The sequence below is a fragment of the Rhea americana genome, unplaced genomic scaffold (genome assembly GCF_003343005.1).
Source record: "Rhea americana isolate MKP2758 unplaced genomic scaffold, rheAme1 scaffold_191, whole genome shotgun sequence".
Lineage (NCBI taxonomy): Eukaryota > Metazoa > Chordata > Aves > Rheiformes > Rheidae > Rhea > Rhea americana.
In genome coordinates, this window is record NW_028186050.1 from 923,228 (window position 1) to 942,258 (window position 19,031).

At 38.9% G+C, this 19,031-nt stretch overlaps 1 protein-coding gene across 1 annotated transcript in view; it reads left to right on the plus strand.

The window, feature by feature from the left end:
- The window catches only part of PPIL2 (peptidylprolyl isomerase like 2), a 77,090-nt gene that overhangs the window by 33,917 nt on the left and 24,142 nt on the right, over window positions 1-19,031 (plus strand). Inside the window, exons 13-15 of the mRNA XM_085302754.1 lie at window positions 1,180-1,286; window positions 13,968-14,057; window positions 16,031-16,064. Of these exons, the coding sequence (XP_085158880.1) occupies window positions 1,180-1,286; window positions 13,968-14,057; window positions 16,031-16,064 (231 nt within the window). The remainder of the gene's footprint in view (window positions 1-1,179; window positions 1,287-13,967; window positions 14,058-16,030; window positions 16,065-19,031) is intronic.

Consider the following 19,031-nt stretch of genomic DNA (forward strand, 5'->3'; position numbering starts at 1 on the left):
TTCTGTCCAGTTTTGAAGTGTACTCCTTAGTGCACACACATTTATGTGGGCTGCAGGAAGGCATTGGTAATTGGTTAGTAATGATGCCTTGGCAATGTGTTCCCTGAGCAGATATATCCTTACTTTCTGGTGAGCTAATTTTGAAAATAATGAAACAGTTATGAATTAGCTTTGGATTTGAATGTTAGGTATTTACCTTCAACTGAAATTAATGAGGTATTTGCTATGCTCATAGACCACAAAATGGGATATCCGCTTACGTAAGTTAGGAATGAAGCATAATCTCCCCTCAAATTATGTATAAAATGTTTACCATCTTTTCGACTTAATCAAGTATTGGTTAGAATGACAGCAAAAATTTTGTGGGGATGACTTTTGATTTACTGCTTTTCAAGGTTAAACTCTAAGCAAAAATATGCTTTAATACTAGAACGTTTCCTTTCATCTTAAATACAAAAGTATATAATTTCTTGTCACTTAAATGGCTGGGCAATTAGTATTTCCAGCAGAAGAGAGAGGTTTGACTTTTTGCACTGAAAATGTAGGAGTATGTCACACACACAGGCAGAGATTGAACATAGTGGTAAAATTGCATGCTTACGAAATTCAGTGTCTTTACTTGGTGGATTACAATGATTTGGAGATGAATCTTTCAGAATGTTAAAAATATCTGATTAAACTGGGTGTTTTGACAAAATAGAAGTGGAAACATCCTACACTGGTCCTCTAGTTTGACTTTCCTGTAATGTTTCCAGTAACTTAGCTTCCTATGTTTTCAGAGCTGGGTAGGTTCTCATATGTCAGCAATTTGTGGTTGACTGATTACTACCTGCTTGGCTTCCAAGTTTGACAAGAAACAATTTGATTTCAAAGCAATGTCTGTGATTGGTGGGCATTACTTGAAAATTATAGTATGTAATACTGAATGTTTTCATGACTTAAAATATGGATGATATTGTTGACTCCAGAGGAGCTGGTGCCTTTCTAGAGTGCAGATTGTTTTGCATAGAAAGGTTAATATGAAGTTATCGTAGGTGAATTGTAGAGTGCATTTCCAAGGCCCAGTGCCCCAGGGAAACAGGTCAGACAGTAGAATCTAGTCATTTTTTTGCTGATGATTTCTAAAGATAAATGAGTAAACTTCCAGAGAGCTAATTATTGCATTTTGTTTTGAGACAGCTGCTATTGAAGAGGATGTTGTAAGATACAAATATGTGAAGAAGAAGGGCTATGTACGACTTCACACTAATAAAGGAGACCTAAACTTGGAGCTGCACTGTGACATGGTACTGTATGCCACATAGGCTGAATCTTACAAGGGCTCTCTAGATAATGAACAGAATAGGAAAAGGCAAAGGAAATACCCAGGGATAGGAGTAGTGTGTAGTCATAGTAGATACAGGCAAGTAACTGGCTTTCAGTGGTTTTGGTGTTTCTTTATCTATGGAGTTTTATCTTTCAGGCAAGATAGCATAGGAGATCTTGAGAGCCTTGGAATTGTTGCAGGGCTGAATGTGCTTCCCTTGCTGTTGGTCATCTAGAGAAGAGGGTGTGAAGTGAACAGAGGTTACCTCTTGATGGTAGATGTGATGAAGTTTATGAGAAAGAAAAAAAAAATCTGAATACCATAGCTAAGCAGATCACCTCGCTTTTTTTGAGGGGATTAAGGGGAAGCATACCTTAGTAAAGTAGGGGTTTTTCAAATGCTTCCCTTTCAGTTCTGAATGAAGGTTCTTGCCATTAAGAATGAAATAGGTTGAATAGAGCAGCGATGTATTCTTGTCTGTCTCGCTGATGCTTTGTCTGTACCCTTGCTTTAGCCTTTTTTTTTTTTTTTTTTTGAGGATAAGATTTCTCCTTCGTTATTTCTCACACCAGTAAAGCATTTAGGTGATTCTTGGATAAAAAGGCTGTGTTTATCTGGAGGACTGTTGTTTTACTATAAAGCATGAAAAACTGCACCAGTAAACAAAGTTAGCATGAGCTTCAAAATCAAGAAATGTAAAACAAAGATACCGGTAACATTTAGCTTTGTTTAGTTACACGTCATGTTTCTGTTCAGAATGATGTTAGATGTGTGTTCAGTTAATTGTACATTTAATCAGATAAACAGTCATAGGAAGTAATACATATGTGCAAATCTGACTGTTCCATTAGCCCTTGGAATCTCATTCTTATGTAACAATTAAAATTGCAATTTGGAGATAATTTCACAATAGCTTTTTTTTACCTTTTTAAAGAAACAGCTGTCTTGTGCCACCTGATGAGTACATACTCAGGCACATTAATTTTATGTAATAGCTATGTTGCATCTATGTTCATTAGGGCAGGCTGGACTGCATGTACTGGGCTCCCTATTGTAATGTATATATTTTAGTGGAGCTATTTAAAACATGTCAAAGTACCTGTTTAGAAGTTTGAAGGATCAGGATTGTAGTGACCCAGGCAGTGGCTAGGCAAGGAAGACACAGAAAAAAGGAGGAACAGCGCAGAGAAGGGAGAATACCAAGATTATACAGCAGGTTACTGGCAGAACCAGGAAAAGAACTTGAATTTTGTAATGATCTCACATGTCTCATATCAACTAGACTTTGTTGCCAGTATTTCTTGTATCGGGTAGTGCCACTGAACCTCAGTGAAAATCAGAGCAGCCAGCAGTTCAGATCCCCAAATTACAAATTCTCCATGCTGAAGTTTGAYATCAGTGCTTGCTGGTGTGCTTGCTTACTTGTTTGTACAATCACATTTATAAAAGGGGGGGAAAAGGGAGCATTTTCAGTGTTTAAAAACAAACGATCTTCCACTGTGTGCTGAGTTTTTAAGCTTGGGAAATTGCAAGCCTGAATGTAGATGTTTTGGAAAGTTAAAGGATATGAATAGGGGCTTAAATGGTAAAATTTCCACCTGTTGTGACCCTCATAGAACTATAGGAGTACAGGAACTGGGACATCCAGGTACCTGCTGTGGAATTGAGAGCTGAATTGGGAGAATCCATATATTTTTGCCCAGCCGTTTGCATGGCTGGGAAAAAGAAAAATGAGCAGACAGGACAGGTCTGCCAGCTCTACCTTCTCCTTTCTGTCATGTGAGTAAGGAGCAAGATACACACAAACATCCCAGCCTGATCTGTGGAAACCACATGAGGATCTCCCCAGCAGCATATCATACTGGTGATTCTGTAGGTCTCTGTCATCCGTGCAGGTGTTTTCCGTTCTCTTAAATAGTAGCACTATGGATTAAGGCAGAAAGCAGAGGATGTTAGTACGACAATATTTGGGGGAAGCAGCCGAAGGAGCAGATTGCTTTGACTCATGTGTTTTGCCTTACGTTCTGGAGCTGGTGCTGGCAGAGGCGGGCCGGCTGCAGCCGCTTTAGCCAGCAGGGTGTCTGGGGCCACGGGTTGGACCAGTATCACTCGGTCCTGCGGACCCAGCCTCATCTACCTTTTTTAAACTTCCTGAATGATATCCCTTATGTGTTTTTTTTTTTTTTTTTTTCCGGATGAGTCCCTGTTCATTTCCCTTTCGTGTACTGCTTCCTCCTGTGCACACTGGAAATTCGCGCTGTTTTGCACAGCCAAATCTGCCTGAATGCTGGCCTCTGGCCATCCATTTCTTTCATTTCTTTGTGCCACTTAAGTCTACATGACTTACACAGACATTTGGCACTGCAGAGGGAAAAAAGGTATATCTTTAGAATAGGTAGGAAGCGTGCTGCTTTAAGTTTTTCACAACATCCACTTTARATCACCATTCTAGGTCTGTTACATCAGTCCTTCCTGGTGTTGGTTGTTTTTCTCTCTTTACTATATAAGGAACTTGTACATCTTTGTTTTTTCCTGAATCACGCTGTAGTTAGTTACATAAAGTAGCTCAGTGTAGACAGAACAAAAATTTTTTTTTTACAAACACATAATGTATATATAGGTCACACATACATATATGGAACAGCTGCAGTAGATCTGTAGAAATAGTAAATTCAGGCTTTTTTAAAGACAGCACTCTCTAATTGGTTGTTGCCTTGCCCTGACCACAAACTTTTTTCTATCTTCTTTTTTTTTTTTTTTAATTGCTGAGTGATATCCTGTCCTTGGGTTATTATGGAAGCCATCCTAACAGTGGTCGTATTTGCACTGTATTGCATAGATGTGATTGTGAAATGCTTGAAGTTTGGGGATGAAGTTGCTATATAAGTATGAGAAATGAATACTTGTGTCCAGAGGTAGGACTTGCAATGGTCAAATTATTTTTTAAAATAATTTTATGGGATAGATTTCAATACATATTTTGAGGTGAAGTCATCCTGCTGAAATAGAGAGTAGAAGTTTATCTACCATGGAGTCCTCAGCTGTATTTTCAGGCCTGTCTGTTTAAACAACTGAGATATTCTTGCAGCTCTGCTCAAACTGTCTATCTGTCTGGTGAAGTTATGTACCCAATATTGTTTTTTACCCCATCCTCCCCCCCCCCAGCCCCTTGGGGGGTTCTTTCCTTTCCCTTCACAGTTCCCTGTCCTCAGTTCTCTCTTTCCCATGTTTTTTTGTGAGCTGTTCAATAGTGTGGATTATCTGAAGTTCAGTCTATATGTATGTGTGGAAATATAGTGCTTATTTTCATTTAAAATTAAGTCTAGGGATCCCCTTACACTAGTATGAGCACTGTACCAGTCTAAAGACTGATAGAGTTGAGATTTTTCCTAGCACCAAAAACCTAATCAAGAAGTGTTGTGTATTGATCCAGGGAAGGAAATCAGTATTGCAGTGTGATTGAAGTCATCAATTACTTTGTGACAGGGTACAGAAAGAGGGCATGAAATAGGCCAGGAATCCAAGCATTTTTTGTGTTTGAAATCACTTGTTCAGAGTACCAGAAAACATCAGTTAGGTTCCAGAAAGGCATCGCATGGTATAAGACATTGATCTGAGAAGAGGCAATAGAAAGGCTTTGGAAGATAAGCTGGATTTCCCTCACACAAAACTTTTGATTTTGTGCCTCAAGTGAGCAAAAGTACATTGCTTTTTTCTTTATCTCTTTGCACTGTAGTGGTGTGCCTATGACTTTTCTTTGCTGCTACTTTTCCTCCTAGTCTTCTCATTCAGATACACTGTATTCCTCCTAATGAGGACACAATCAGATGGCCATTTGTTAGGGACATTTTCCTGGAAGCTCTGTTCAGCTGGGCATAAGCAACAGTTGTTGTATATACTAATTGGAAACAAATTTACAAAAATTCTGCTTGCCAGAAGTCATTCTGGCAAGTACAGATGATTTAACAACATCCAACAAGTGTTATTCTTTCGGTTCTGATCTTATGTATTGCCAAACAAATAAGTTATGAAGAAATAACTGATAAAAGCAAATGAATATCGCTTGTATTTTTGTATTTTATTTACTATGATCTTYCTAGTCTTGAGCTATTTTAACCAGGATGCTGCTGGGAATGACTGTTTATATCATCTGAGGGGATTCTGCTGTATTACTGACTATATTGATGCAATTAGACATCGTAGATGATAACCTGCTAAGTACGGATGGAGGCTTTATGCTGTGAAACATCTCGGATTGATTTGGATGTGTGAGTAGRAAAGTAGCATGGTGTAATGGACTGAGTAGAGAAGCAGGACCCAGGAGTCCCTGAGTCCTGGGCCTTTGCCATTGACTTGCTGCATGACAGGGCTGTATCACTTGGATATGTGGTTTGTTTTTTGAGGAGAGGGGTATTGTTGTTTTTAACTAGAAACATCCCATTTTTCGCTTCACTGTGCATAATAAACACGGGCATCATTTTGAATTCCCAGGCAGCAGCACACATCATAGATGCCTGATTGCTGGAGTGTAGTTACCCAATTAACCTAAGCTGCGTGTTCAAATCAGAAGCCCTGCCTAAGAATAGACAGAGTATCAGACTCCTCATCTCTGCACCTGTAAAGGAGTTAAAAAATACCTGCTTATGCTTCTTGGTTGATTTGGGGCTTTCTTATTTATTTTCTTAGTGCTTGTACTTTGTTGCTGTGCTTTGGAAATACATAAAAAAAACATAGCGCTCCAGAAGTCCCTGCCAAAGTGATTAACGGATTTTAGTGTTATGTCCCATTTTTCTTTTCTAAGTTCTCCTTATAGAAGTGGTCACTGTGGAATAATGATCTGGTGGCTCAAAACATGCTGATAGCTGTAACTGAATACAAATCTGTAACTGGTTCAGCAGTTTTTGTAAATTCTTGTTTCTCTTGGATTTAGTACTTTAAGGTTTAAGGGCAAATTGGCATAACAAAGAAGAATGTGAGATGGATTGCAGAGCTCTATCCAGCACTCCACAAATGTCTTTTGAGGTTTTAGGATCTGGCAAGCTGTGCCTAATGGTGATGTCTTGGCATAACTATCTGAAGAAGCCATTATTCTACAAACACTGATGTTTTGATCTTCTGAGGCCCTCTGACCTATTAAATATGCTTGTGATCTATAAAGGTGTAATCCAGCCCCTGTTCTTTGAAATCATCTGTCCTGTTGTGTGAGGGACTGCTCCAAATATTGGAAGCCTGTAAACTACTGCTCCATTTCCAGGGGGAAAGAAGCAAGTTGTTTTTTTTTTTTAAAAAAAAAATCCTTTGGCTCCATGTATGCCAGTGTTTCCCAGTCTTCCAAAATCCCTCATTTTCTTTCTGATTTTGATGTACTTTCTGCTCACTTGCTGTTTGCTTCATCAAAGCGCTGCATTTGGCAAATATCTGACTGATGTTATACCAGTGTCTTGTTCAGTCAGAAGTATGGTTTTAGGGGGTTAGTTATCAGTCTCAGTTGTAAGTGGTTTATTCCAGATGTTTTTCATCAAAATATTTCATTGCAGATACAGTTGTTAAGTTTTCATCTTTTAGCACTCTTGTCAGCGGAAACTAATAGTTAAAAAAAACAGCCAAAAACTGTTCAACTTCCCAATAGGAGAACAGTCAGGCAAAATGTTTGTTAGAGAGGATATATTCATTTACTAGTGGGTGGTGGRTTTTTTTTGTTTTGTTTGTTTGTTTTTCCTGAACATGCTACAGTGGCAGACAGGTCTATTGCCCTCTGTTGTGGTCAGCTGTGGTCAGCACTAGAAGAGCTGCTCACAGCCTCTGCTGCTTAACAGGTCATTTCTTGGTTGCYTCGAAGCAAGTAGGAGCTAATATTTAAAACGTTTTTGGATGTAGCTTCCRTTCATGAGATAAGAGGATAGTTTTATTGTAAGATATTAGTAGGAAATGATTCACCTGGCTGCTGTCAAAACACCACGCAGGACAAGCAGGTAAAGATCAGCAGTGAGGAAGAGGCATGTCCCATCCCCGCGGTACCTGGCCCTTGGCAGTCTTACTTGTCCACTTCTTCCCTTGACCATCCCATCGTCTTGGGGACCTCTGCACCAGACTTTCCTGGCAGCCTTTGGGCAGTTGGGAAGGCATTTGGTGCATTTGGACCTTTCCTCCTCCTTGGCACCCCAACAAGCTGGATCCAGGGGAGGGAATTGATCACTACCAGCTTGTGTCTCTTGTTTTTTGACTTTGGATGAGACAGGTATGCTGTACAGCTGTCTGCGGCTCAGCGATGCCAGGCCAGAGGGTAACACAGGCGGTTCGGAGTTACCCGACTGCAGCTCTCCATCTCCCATCTGCACCTTGGCTCCTCTGACGAGTGCCCGGTGACCCTGGCAGGCTGGCAGCCACCAGGGCTTCGCGCTCTGAGTCCAGAGTTGTTATGATGGCATCTCTTGGGAAGGTGGACTTTGTGTGCCAATGGTTGGGCTGACTTAAAGCTGGGCAATGGCCTCCGGGCCCGTGCTTTACAGCTGTTGAAGCTTGCTCAAGCAGTTCAAACTGTGTCTCTTAAACTGTACCTGATGGTGCTACATCAGATTTGTTGGCCTTGTCCTTATCAGCATCTGGCCTTGCGCAGTGCTGTCTGACAAGCTGTTCACCCTTGTCTGTCCTTGGTGCTTATACTTGTGGGTGGTATTTTCCTTTTAGTATTGTAATAAATAAAAGTTAGAAGGAAAGTCCTGACTGCAGCTGGGAATGACCGCTCTACCTCTGGAGAGCCAGCAGCGAAAGCTCACGGATTTGGTGAGTGGATTGGATGCCCTGTTTAACTGGAATCAGGCTCATCTAAATTGATCGATTGTCCCTGTACTCACTAAAAAGTGAAAAAGATGACTGTGGTGTCTGTTTTTTATTGGCATCTCATCTAACCTTAGCATCATACTTAGTCTTTGAGGAAGTCTTTAGTGGCTGCATCATTTTCATTAGTGTCAGCACTCTGGATAAAATGCCGTTGAAAGTTTTAAAGTTCAGCTATCTCCTGGAGTCTTTGCTAAACAGCTAATTAAATTACAGCAGTTTTTGGTGTAATGAGAATGAAGTAATTCTGCTGTTTGTTTTGAGCAAACTTTGAGGTAGCAAAAAAGGCAAATGTTTGCTATTGAGTCAGCAGCCTGTTCATGGAGGCATAGTTTGCTTCTGATTCTTTTCTAATATCAGGAAGAGTCTAGCAAAGTGTTCTACCTCCAGTGCCCCRATGCTTTCGTTTCACTGGCACGGCGCTCCTCGAATCGTGGATCACAGGTTGGCCTGAAGGTGTCTGCACGCTGTGTCATCAGACTGGTGAGATTGGCGTCATTCACATGYGCTGTCCGTTCTGAATCGAGCCACAGTAAGCAGCTGTTAGCGTTTCCAAAGCAACCTGTCACCGGATCGACCCTTCGGAGCACGGGGCAGCCGTTGCCGGAGCACGGGAGCTGGCAGGGGAAGTGAGCCGGAATACACGGCTGTGCTGCAGGAAACCACCTGGGCTTCCCTTGGTGAAACCCGGCAGTGCTTTTGCAGCGGGCTCCGTAGGAGTGCGGATCTTCTTGTCCTTTTGCTCTAAGACAGAAATGGAGTGTGCTCCTGGTCCGTTTGGTGCAAAGTGAAATAGGGAGTTTAGGTTGCCTTCCAGTGCAATGTTTTGCTTTGAAATGTACTGAAAATATTTCTGGGCAGTTCCTTTCTATGGCTTAGGGAAGGGAACAGACACTTCTACCTGCTGGATGGCAATTTCTGAACCTGCTGTTACACAGCCATAACAACAGTGCCTCTCACTAAGCTCTGAGTAAGGCTGAGCTGCTTTCCTGCTGCACAGGTGGGCTATAAGGATTGGTGATCAGAAGGGATGGGCAGAACTGAGTTTAAGCCTTACCAAATCACCTTTATATAGTTCATGCTATGGAACAGTTGTTAGAATGAATAATTGCACAAGTGAAAATGCTCCTTTTTTTGGGGGGGGGAGAGAAAAAGTAAATTACTAAAGCAAAACAAAATCTGCTTTGCATTTTAAAAGCTCTGCATTAAAAAAAGTTGCAGGCTTAGTCTGAAACCTTAGAAATTTCTATCACTGGTTCATGTCTCTTAGTAGTAGGATTCTGGCATTTGTGTGATAAGATGAAGACTGTAGTATAGAGAATGTAATTTTAATTCATGAGGAGCCAGCTTCTCATTATTACAGATTATTTCAGCTTTGAAACATAGAGTGAATGGGCATATATCAAAGCTCTGCAGTTTAGTGTAACTACGGTTAGACCAATTCAGCAAGACAAAAAGAAATGAAGAGAGGTAGAATTAGCACAAAAAAATTATACAGATGTGCAAATGACAGCTTCTGGATGTTTGGCGTGAAATTTCTCTTTAAGGTTCATGCAGATCCTCAAGGGATGGAGCATTTTGAAATGATTAGCTCATCACATGGCAAAGCCTTCTTCCCTGCAGTCATAGCAACAACGCCGAAGCTCTGCTCTTCTCCCATCCGCTGCACCTTGGCAACAAGAGGGCCACGCGGTTCTTGTCTACCTCTGGTTGGTTTTGCAGCTGTCCAGTACACAGGCTGAATTAAACTAACTTTTAAAATTATAATAACTCATTTAAACTGATGAGAAAGGAGATAGTAACCTGGCTTATTTGATCTTTCCCCTGAAGTCTTAGCATGCAGTAAGAGAGATGAATTTCGCAAGGTTTGGTACCACCCTTTTGGGGAAGAAGGAAAACAATATCAGCCCAGTTGATACTTAAAAGTGAAACAAAACAAAAACTGCATGTTTTCTAGAACTTTATAGTAATGTCTTTTTTTTGTTATTTGGTTTTATTTTTTTTAACTTTATATTCCTTTGTCAGTGTTTTCCCAGTATACATGATTTCACAGTCAGCTTCTTGTCCCTACTGTGTTTGCATATTCATTCTTAAGAGCAGTCTTTTTTAAAATCCTGATATTTGTCCAGGCCTAGTAACTGCTGGAGCACTGATGTGTGTGTCATGGTACCGACTAAGTGTTCTAGCTAAATGGAGGCTTAAACAAAAGTAGAAAACCATTGGGCTGTTTCCGCATTAAATATTTATGTCTATGAGCCAAGCAAAGTATTTGGGTCGTCTTCTAGGATAAGTACTCTTCTGGATTCCTGTTTTGAAAGACTTAATATAAGTTTATTGCTTGTTTTGGGTGTGAATTTTTGACAGTTGAAAGACAATTGTCTGTCATATTGGCATCTACAAAATAAATGGGGAGCAAAGTGGGGACAGGAGACTCATTTTAATATAACTGAGAGGTGTCTTTCTTACCGTTTGTCACTTGAGCAGAAGTGTCTCTAAGGTGAAGGACGTTGTACAGAGGCACCATGTTCATTTCTGCATAAAGGAGGATTTCTCACGGCTGCCCTTAAAGACCGCGCTCCTTGGGGAGAAAAGCTTTCCATAATTTTGACTTCTTGGGAGTATCATTGTGTCCTTTTGAGAAACCATTGCGGTAGACTTAAAACATAACCTTTCTGTTGCTGACTTTCAAATGTAGGATTACAGAATGAAGCAGCATTTTTACCTTGACTTTCTTGAATGTATGTCAAAATCATTGTTAAAGTAACTTAAATCATTTCCTGCTTAATGCAAAGAAAGAAGAGAGAGAAGTTAACTGTTGCTGCTGCTGGCAGTTCCAGATGAGAACAGCCAGAGGTAGAATGAAAATCCGGAGTCTGTGATGGGTAATGAGCCAGTAAGAACTCAGCTTTGCTTGCTGCGCTCACCACCTTTCCATGTGCCTGGACCGTTGCTTCCATCCTAGGGAACAGGATGATGCCGTGATGGGATGGACCTTGCTGAAGAAGCAGAATGATTTGCATTCCAAGGTGGCTAGTCCCAGGTCTTCCAACAGATCTTACACTCAAATAACAAAGACATTTTTGTTAATATGTATTTGTCATCAGTCTTTGTAGTTGGAACAAAGACTTCAAAGACCAGCTGTGTTTATAGTCAATACAGAAGTAACTTGGTTCCTGAGGAGCTACATCTTCCCCTCCAACCTCAAGTCTCTTCCCTTGCTTTTGACAGGATGTTGCCTAAAAAAAGCCTCTGAAATATGCTTGGCAGTACAAGATTTGGCAAGAACATCAACTCTTCTGATTTAAATCAGATAATTTGAGCCAGATAGTCTAGATCAACTACCTGATGGAAACTGGGGTTTATTACTGATTGAATGCAAACCTTGTTATTTGTGTGTCTATTAAAAGGCATCATAAAAGGCAATGGTAATGTTGCAAAGAGCTGTTTACCTACCAAATGTATCTGTATGATGCATGAAGTGACCATGGGAACCAATTTGGTGGTAATTATTTAAAGAGAAAACCTTGCAATAAAATAGTAATTGCATGTATATGACATTATATTTCAACAGTTGCATATGAAAGCTGATTTTTGGGAAAAGATGTAACAACTAGAAATCCCTTTTGACAGAAGGACCCAGATAGGACTTGCATAAAAAAAATACATTACTGGAGCCAGTTTTTTTGATGTATATTTTACAAATCGTGTTTTTAAAAGCAATAGGAAATCTGTGTATGGTTATCAATGTTGTGCAAGTTTAAAACAGTTTGCTATGTATTCCTGAGGGACTCAGTCTTTCGCCTGATTTCATTTTTCTTAAAAAATTAATTACAGGTTGCTGTATTCCCCCCAGAGAACTTATTAACTGTGTCTCTGTCTCCAAAGAGCATTTGGTTCTCATGAGATAAAGAGCCTTAGGCAAAAAGCTGCCAATTCCATTTCTGGTTCATAAAGAAATTTTTTAAACTTACTTTTATCCTTACTGACATTTTTCATGAGTGGTAATTAATAGTACTACATTAGGATCAAGACTTATGATATTGTCTTATAAGGGAAGCATACTCTCCACAAATTATTTTTCAGAGCTTCAATTTTACTTGAAGTGTTATTTAATATATAAAAGATCATTTTCAAGCATATATATATATATATTTATACACAGTTCAAAGAAGAATTTTCAATTCTGCTGTAAGCACTGAAACCATTGGAAAAACCTTCTATTGCTTTAAGTAATTTTTGTGGCATATGTTTACTTACAAGTTGCCTTAGGGACGTTACAAAAGTACATTCCTAAGCATCACTGTACCAATCACCATTACCATTTTTACCCAGTAATAAATTACATAGCAAATCTGAGATTAGATTTAGTGTAAGACTGCATTAGAACTAGTTTATTTTTCTCGTAATGGTAGCTGATAACTTTGTCCTGTATCTGTGTGAAGTGATTTAAGAGAGAACCAAAGGAATTATTTCCAGTGCAGCAATGATACGGAGCATTTGGATAATTAAGGGAAATTTCAGTGTAAATAGTGTGTTTCTGATAAGGACATACAGCATAAATTTGAAGTTTTGGATTGTTGAGGATGAATACTTGAATGGATATACTTTTAAAAGGGTGGAGATTCTTTCATCCTCAAATGATCGTAACTGGACTTGCTTTATTTTTAAAATAGATCCATGGGCTTTATTTTAGTGATTCTGAGCCACTGCAGGTTGAATCGCTCAGGCGCGTTGTGTCTTTCTGCAGATTTCAGACTAGTGGTACAGACCAAGCATGAAGTCATGTCGGTGCAGAATGAATCAGGATCTTTGAGAAGGAGGCTCAAAGTCCTGTGTGTGTTAATTCACAGACCCTGCGACTCATGCTGAGGCTTTATTTGCAGGCACGTACCACAATAAGGACATTGTTAAGGCCTGTAACAACTCGGATTAGTTAGATGAATTCATTTGCAAGATTGGATCATATTTATGCACACAATCCACAGTGGGGATATAAAACATGCCCAAATATAGAAACCATGCTGTTTCTGTACATGTGTTTTGTACTTGCATTTGTATATACAAAGATATTTAAGTGTTGCAGAAAGGAGAATCTGTACAGGATGATTGAGATAGACAGCAAAGGTTTTGAGAGCTAATGTTTGAATGCTGTGGCTCATTTCAAATAAATGGGTTTAATTTAAACACTGTAAAAGCAAGAGAGAAATGGGCAGTATAATGAGTCTCTKTTTTTTTTTTTTTAAGATTTTTGAAAACAAGTTGTCTTTCCATCTCCCCCCCCCACCGAATGAACCAACTTTCAAAATGGGGACTTGTGGGTCAGTCTCATTTTTAGTTCCAAGTGCTGAAGAAGACCAAATGCTTCTTTCCTACTTGGCTTCAATGTCTTCACTTTGGACTAGCTGAGCAAAGAAGTCAGGTTCTTTCTTACTCTGGGAAATAACTTTTTTGGGGTGCTAGAAGTCCTCTTTTGGAACAGGATTAAGATGCACTACTGGGACTGTTACTTGAAAGTTTCTGAGCTTTTTGACTTTCGTGATCATTATATCTATTTGGGAGTTCTTGCAAAAATCACATTTTTCAGAAACAGTTCAGTACTACTTTGCGCTAACTGGGCGGTCTAGGTTTGATTTATTTAACACAGTGTGCATCTCTCCAGTATACTTTAATTTTTTTTTGTAGATGAAGACGTACTCTTCTTCAGAGGTCATACATGATTGTTTCTATATAAGATGCACACATGAAAAATGATTCTTGTAAGTGATTTAATGACCAGTTTGGTTGTCTAAAGGTATTGCTTACGTAAAATTTGTTTCTTTTTCAGACACCACGAACATGTGAAAACTTTATCAAACTGTGCAAGAAAAACTATTATGATGGGACAATTTTTCACAGATCCATTCGTAATTTTGTGGTAAGTAATTAACAAATCCTGTGTAATGAGCAATAATTGAAGTCCTCGACATATTTATATAGGTTAATTAAGCGTTCCTTCCATGCATGAAAGTTTGCAGTAGATATATAGTAAAAATATACCTACAGAAGCAGAATTGTCCTTACTTACTAACTTTGTGCTTTACAGGGCTTACTAACAACTGTCTCTGACTACTACTAGCCCTTGGAGCATCACTGCATTTAGCAGTGCTTTCGCTGGCATTCAGACTAAGCTTTTGGGAGTAGTTGCTTTAGCAAGATTCTTGTTATCTCCCCAAAGCTGTGTGTAGGTGGCTAATGAACAGAAAGAGAGAGAAGGAGGAATGCTAATTTGGATAAGTGATACTGTGAGCATTCAGATGAAATCTGGTTTTAGAAAACAGCCGAATTTCTGTTTCAGGTTGTGGTAGTTGGATACTGTCAGATCATCCTTTCCTGAAAGTGATCCAGGACTAAATGCCCAGGCTTTGTTTGTGAAGGGGTTAAAAAGCATGTAGTGAACCTGGAAGCTGACTTTGGTAGTCAAAGACCTAAACTTTCAATATGTAGCTGTGGTCCTTACACAGCTTTAACCCACTGGTTTATGTACAGTTTTAAGCACAGCTGGTAGAAAGAAGCAAAAGATGCTCTCATATGAGCAAAGCCCATTCTACAGCGGTGAACAGTTTGGATTCAGACTTACTGGTCATTTTAAGCATCGGTTCAACTTTGAGTGTGAGAGTAGTTATACCATAAGCACCATGCACAACTGGCTGAATTTGGATGGAGTGCTCAATGCTATGTGAACTTAAGTCATTAGACTTTGTCTAATCAGATTTTGTGAGCACACATCAGTTTTTATAAAGATACCAAGCTTTTTTGAAGACATCAAGCTTTAATCCTTCAGCAACAGTTTAGAGCCTTTCTAGAGGAGCTGCATTTACTAACTCATTTTGATAGTCTGAAGAAACATGTTTTATACTGGGAGATTTAATTCTTGGAACTGAAATTTAAATTTGGTTACTCAGCATACCTATTAAATGGCTTTTCTAATGCATTTTTAGCTTTGTATAAACAAATGTCAGATGTTATTAGGAGATGAGTTCTTGATGCATCTTATTGCTATTGCAGCCTATTAGAAGGCCTGGAAAGATAACCTTTGTTTACATAGGTACTGTTCCGGCAGCTTGGGATGTTGTGGCTGTTCTGTAACTTCTTTTCAAAAGAATTAACAACTTGATCCTGGAGGCAGTGCATGTCTTTCAGGGGACATCATTGAATGTTACATTCCATCCTGTCATCCTAAAAAAAGCTTTCTTCTTTTGACAGCACTGTGCATCTCAGTTGGTAGTTAAACTCACAATTAAAATTGTGCTTGTGTGCTACTTCTGTAAAGCTGGTCGTGTCATGCTCCTTCTAATAATATTACAGTATTGTTTCTGTAGGTCCTGCATACATATACAATGATTGATTTTTGTTGCTGAAAGATCACTTCCACATAGGAATTTTTGCTAGTGCAGGTAATAAGGATGATGCTGAGAAATATAAACTCAAATACAGAAAATATTTCATATCCTATTTCCTACTTTCCCGTTATCTGGAGGATTGGTGGCAAAATATAAACCCTTTTCAGGCTTCAAAACCAATGCATCATCAAGCAAGCTAGGACCCAGCATGTAACAGAAAGGATGATCTGGTTAACCCATTTGAGACTGTTTATATTCCCCGTTTACCCACAAGAGACCTATTATTTTCATGAAATTGTCATTCTGCTCTTGGGTGAGTCATGTAGGAGATGACAGCCAATTGATAAAAGAAGGTCCAAATGAGTAGTAATGGTTTCCTTGTTGCTAACTTGTCAACATGACAAAATACAGAAGGAAGAAAATTGAGCAGAATTGATTTTTATGGCTTATATTTAATACCTTTCATACAGATATATGTAAGGTAATGATTTTTATTTTAATTCTGCAGATCCAAGGAGGTGATCCAACTGGAACAGGAACAGGTAAGATTGTATTTAAATTAAGCAAGCTGTTTTTGTTTCATGCACTGTGTTGTTACTTTTCTTTCAAGCCACCTTGTAGAATAAAATTTACTGATGACCTGTAGTCTTTATTAAGCATTTCTGCTTTAAAGCAGAGGTCCAGTTTTGTAACTATACTTTTATGGCATTTTGAACTATGCTTAAAATTCCATCCCTTATATTCTTAGTCTAAAACTTGGGCAGTCTTCAGTGTACAATTCTTGTTGGAACTTTGCTTGCTTTTCATCCTAGAAAATAAGTAAATAAAAATTATAATGATTTTATAGACAGCCTTTTCCAGGGTGAAGAACAAAGGAAGGAAGAGTCATGCAAAGCTGATTTTGAACATTAAATCTGAAAATTAGAGACCTGCCCCTGAATTAGTGGATGGCTAGATACCATCTCTTCTTCCAGCTGGCTGCCTTGAAAGTCCTAAGCTTCTCTTTTTCTAACTTTTAGAGATCAGTGCCACTAATTTCTTCTGCTTGTTCTATCTTAGTGATCTGTATTACACTGGTACTAGAAAAGGTTGAGAGACATAACAGCTACTCCTTGTGTGCCCTGAAGGGTGCTCAGGGCATTGCCTGCTCCCATGTCCACCATCCTGTGACGGCCCATGCATTTTTGTTCTGATTCATCATGCATCACATATGCAAAAGCACTGTATTCTTGTGTGTGTGCTTGCAGGTCATCCAAAACAGATGCCGTTGTAATTGCTAAATACTTAAACGTTCTTTATTTTAAGTAATATCACTGTGAGCTGCCCAATATCTTTTTTTCTACTGCATACGTTAGTGCATGCAATGTATGCGCTGAATGCAGTTGCTGAAGTATGCGACTGTTGAGTGAAGCTGGTTAAAATTTCTGTTTTGCCCATTGACAAGAGATGTTACTCTATCTGCTTGGACTGTCAAAGTAAATGTTTTTTAGAAGGAAAGTACTGATTCAAATCCCAAAGACATAATTAGGAACGTCTTTTAAAATAAGAAATTAAAGAGGTGTCAGGAGACTAGAGATACTTAATGGGTTGACTCAGAAACCTCTCACCCTTGTAGGCTGAAGTTCAGACCTTGCTAGGGAATGAAAATGAACTCGTTGGTGTCATTCTTGTCTCTATTTGTGCAAATGGTAAAACTATTAAAAGACAACACGATTAATAGTTGCAGAGGAAAGACCTATCACTGACCAGCAGCGCAACTACGTTGAAGGTCAAGACCTAGCTTCAGGGCCAAAGCAAGTAGGAAGTAAAATGCATAGAAGAAAAGTATTTATGCGTATTCTGTTATTTTAAAAGAAGAAGTCTAATGATGTCTAGATTTTTTCCATCTCATTTTCCTCTTTGTCATCTTAGTTAAGTATGCATATACTGCAGACTAGGTGTCACTCAAACATCTGTAGAGGCTATTGAAGTTCTAATGAACTGGTCAGTTTACGCTCAAATAGGTATGACAGGTGTTGCAGATTTTTAGACTGTTTGTGGTTATGGCAGAGTCCAGGTGATAGAGCCATCATCTTTGCAGCTGAATGGGTTTGGGGTTTGGAACAGGGCTGAATTTTAAATATCCTTACTTAATCAGAATACTAAATAAAATGCAACTGCACAACCTGTTGAGCTACTAGATTTCTTCTGTGTATTTAATATTTATTTAAATGAAGCAGCTTAGTTGACAAAATGCAAATAGACTGTCAGGTTTTGTTCCCAGTTATATGATAGATTTTGCACACTTGAGTGTGAGGTTGGCACTACTTCACAAACTAATGTGTTTGCCTGCCTGATTTAGCTGGTATTTTGTGCTCTTATCTGATTGCATTGTCTTCAGTTGTGGTGTTTGGTTTTACAAAGCATCTCTGATTAACAGTTAATGAGCAAATAACTACAACTCTTTAAACCCTTTCCCGACAGTAAAGTGCAAGTATAGCCTTTCAAAATGTAAGTTTTGAAACTTTCTGATCAACTTTGCCGAATGTTTTATCTTGTGCTGAAAAGGAGCATTGGGATGGAGACTCAGAAACATTCCTACCTCTCATTTAACAACAGGTGGAAAAATTAATGGGTGCAATCTTGAGCCACAATTCATGTGGTCACAGTATTGTCAAGGAAATTTGGAAGACAGATGCAGTTTTTAATATTAGAGGAGTATGTTGGAGGGAGGGAATGACTGAAGATGGATAGTGTCGTGGATGGAAGAATTGGAAATGCTTCTGAAGTCATATTTCAACATTCCAGGGGAAGCTCTTTTCATGTTATAGAGGGAAACTAAACATGTGGTTTCTGCAATTGCTTTGTCCTGGATATGTAGGAAGGAAAACAGACTTAGATTTTAGGAGGAGACAGTGACAGGCTGTTGTCTGATAACTTTATGAATGTTGAAAGATTTCAAGCTCAAAAAAGGGTGGTTTAATTTTAGGCATAAAGACAACTAAAATGTTTTCTGTCTTGTCCTTTAATTTGAGATGTCAGGCACACAGTAGCTTTAGATCAGTAGGAAACCTGTCTTAATAAACTATAAAACTGGCAGAAGAAAGGGGGAGTGAATGCTGTTCCCTGAAACTCTCTGTTCCCCTGTACAAATTAATGAATTGTTTAGGGTTGGGTGGCTTAAATAATGTGAATATTTAAGTCTGTTTATGTTCAAGCATGTCTACTGCACAAGAAAGGACGTGTTCATCGTGGATTTAGCAGTGGAACCACTAGTTGGTTGCAAGTGACGTTCAAGAGCATTCTGGAATTGTTCTGCCGATTCTGATTAAATAAACTGAAATATTTCCCATATTACGTATGTGCATTGTGGACCTTCACAGTTCACCAGTGATATGAACTAAGCCTTAGGTAGAGTCATAAATGGTTTTAGATAGTCAGAGAGATTTCTAAAAGCAAATTGTCAAAATATCTATTGATACTAAGTTGAACATGGAGATCTCAATTATGTGGGTAGATTATTTACGTAT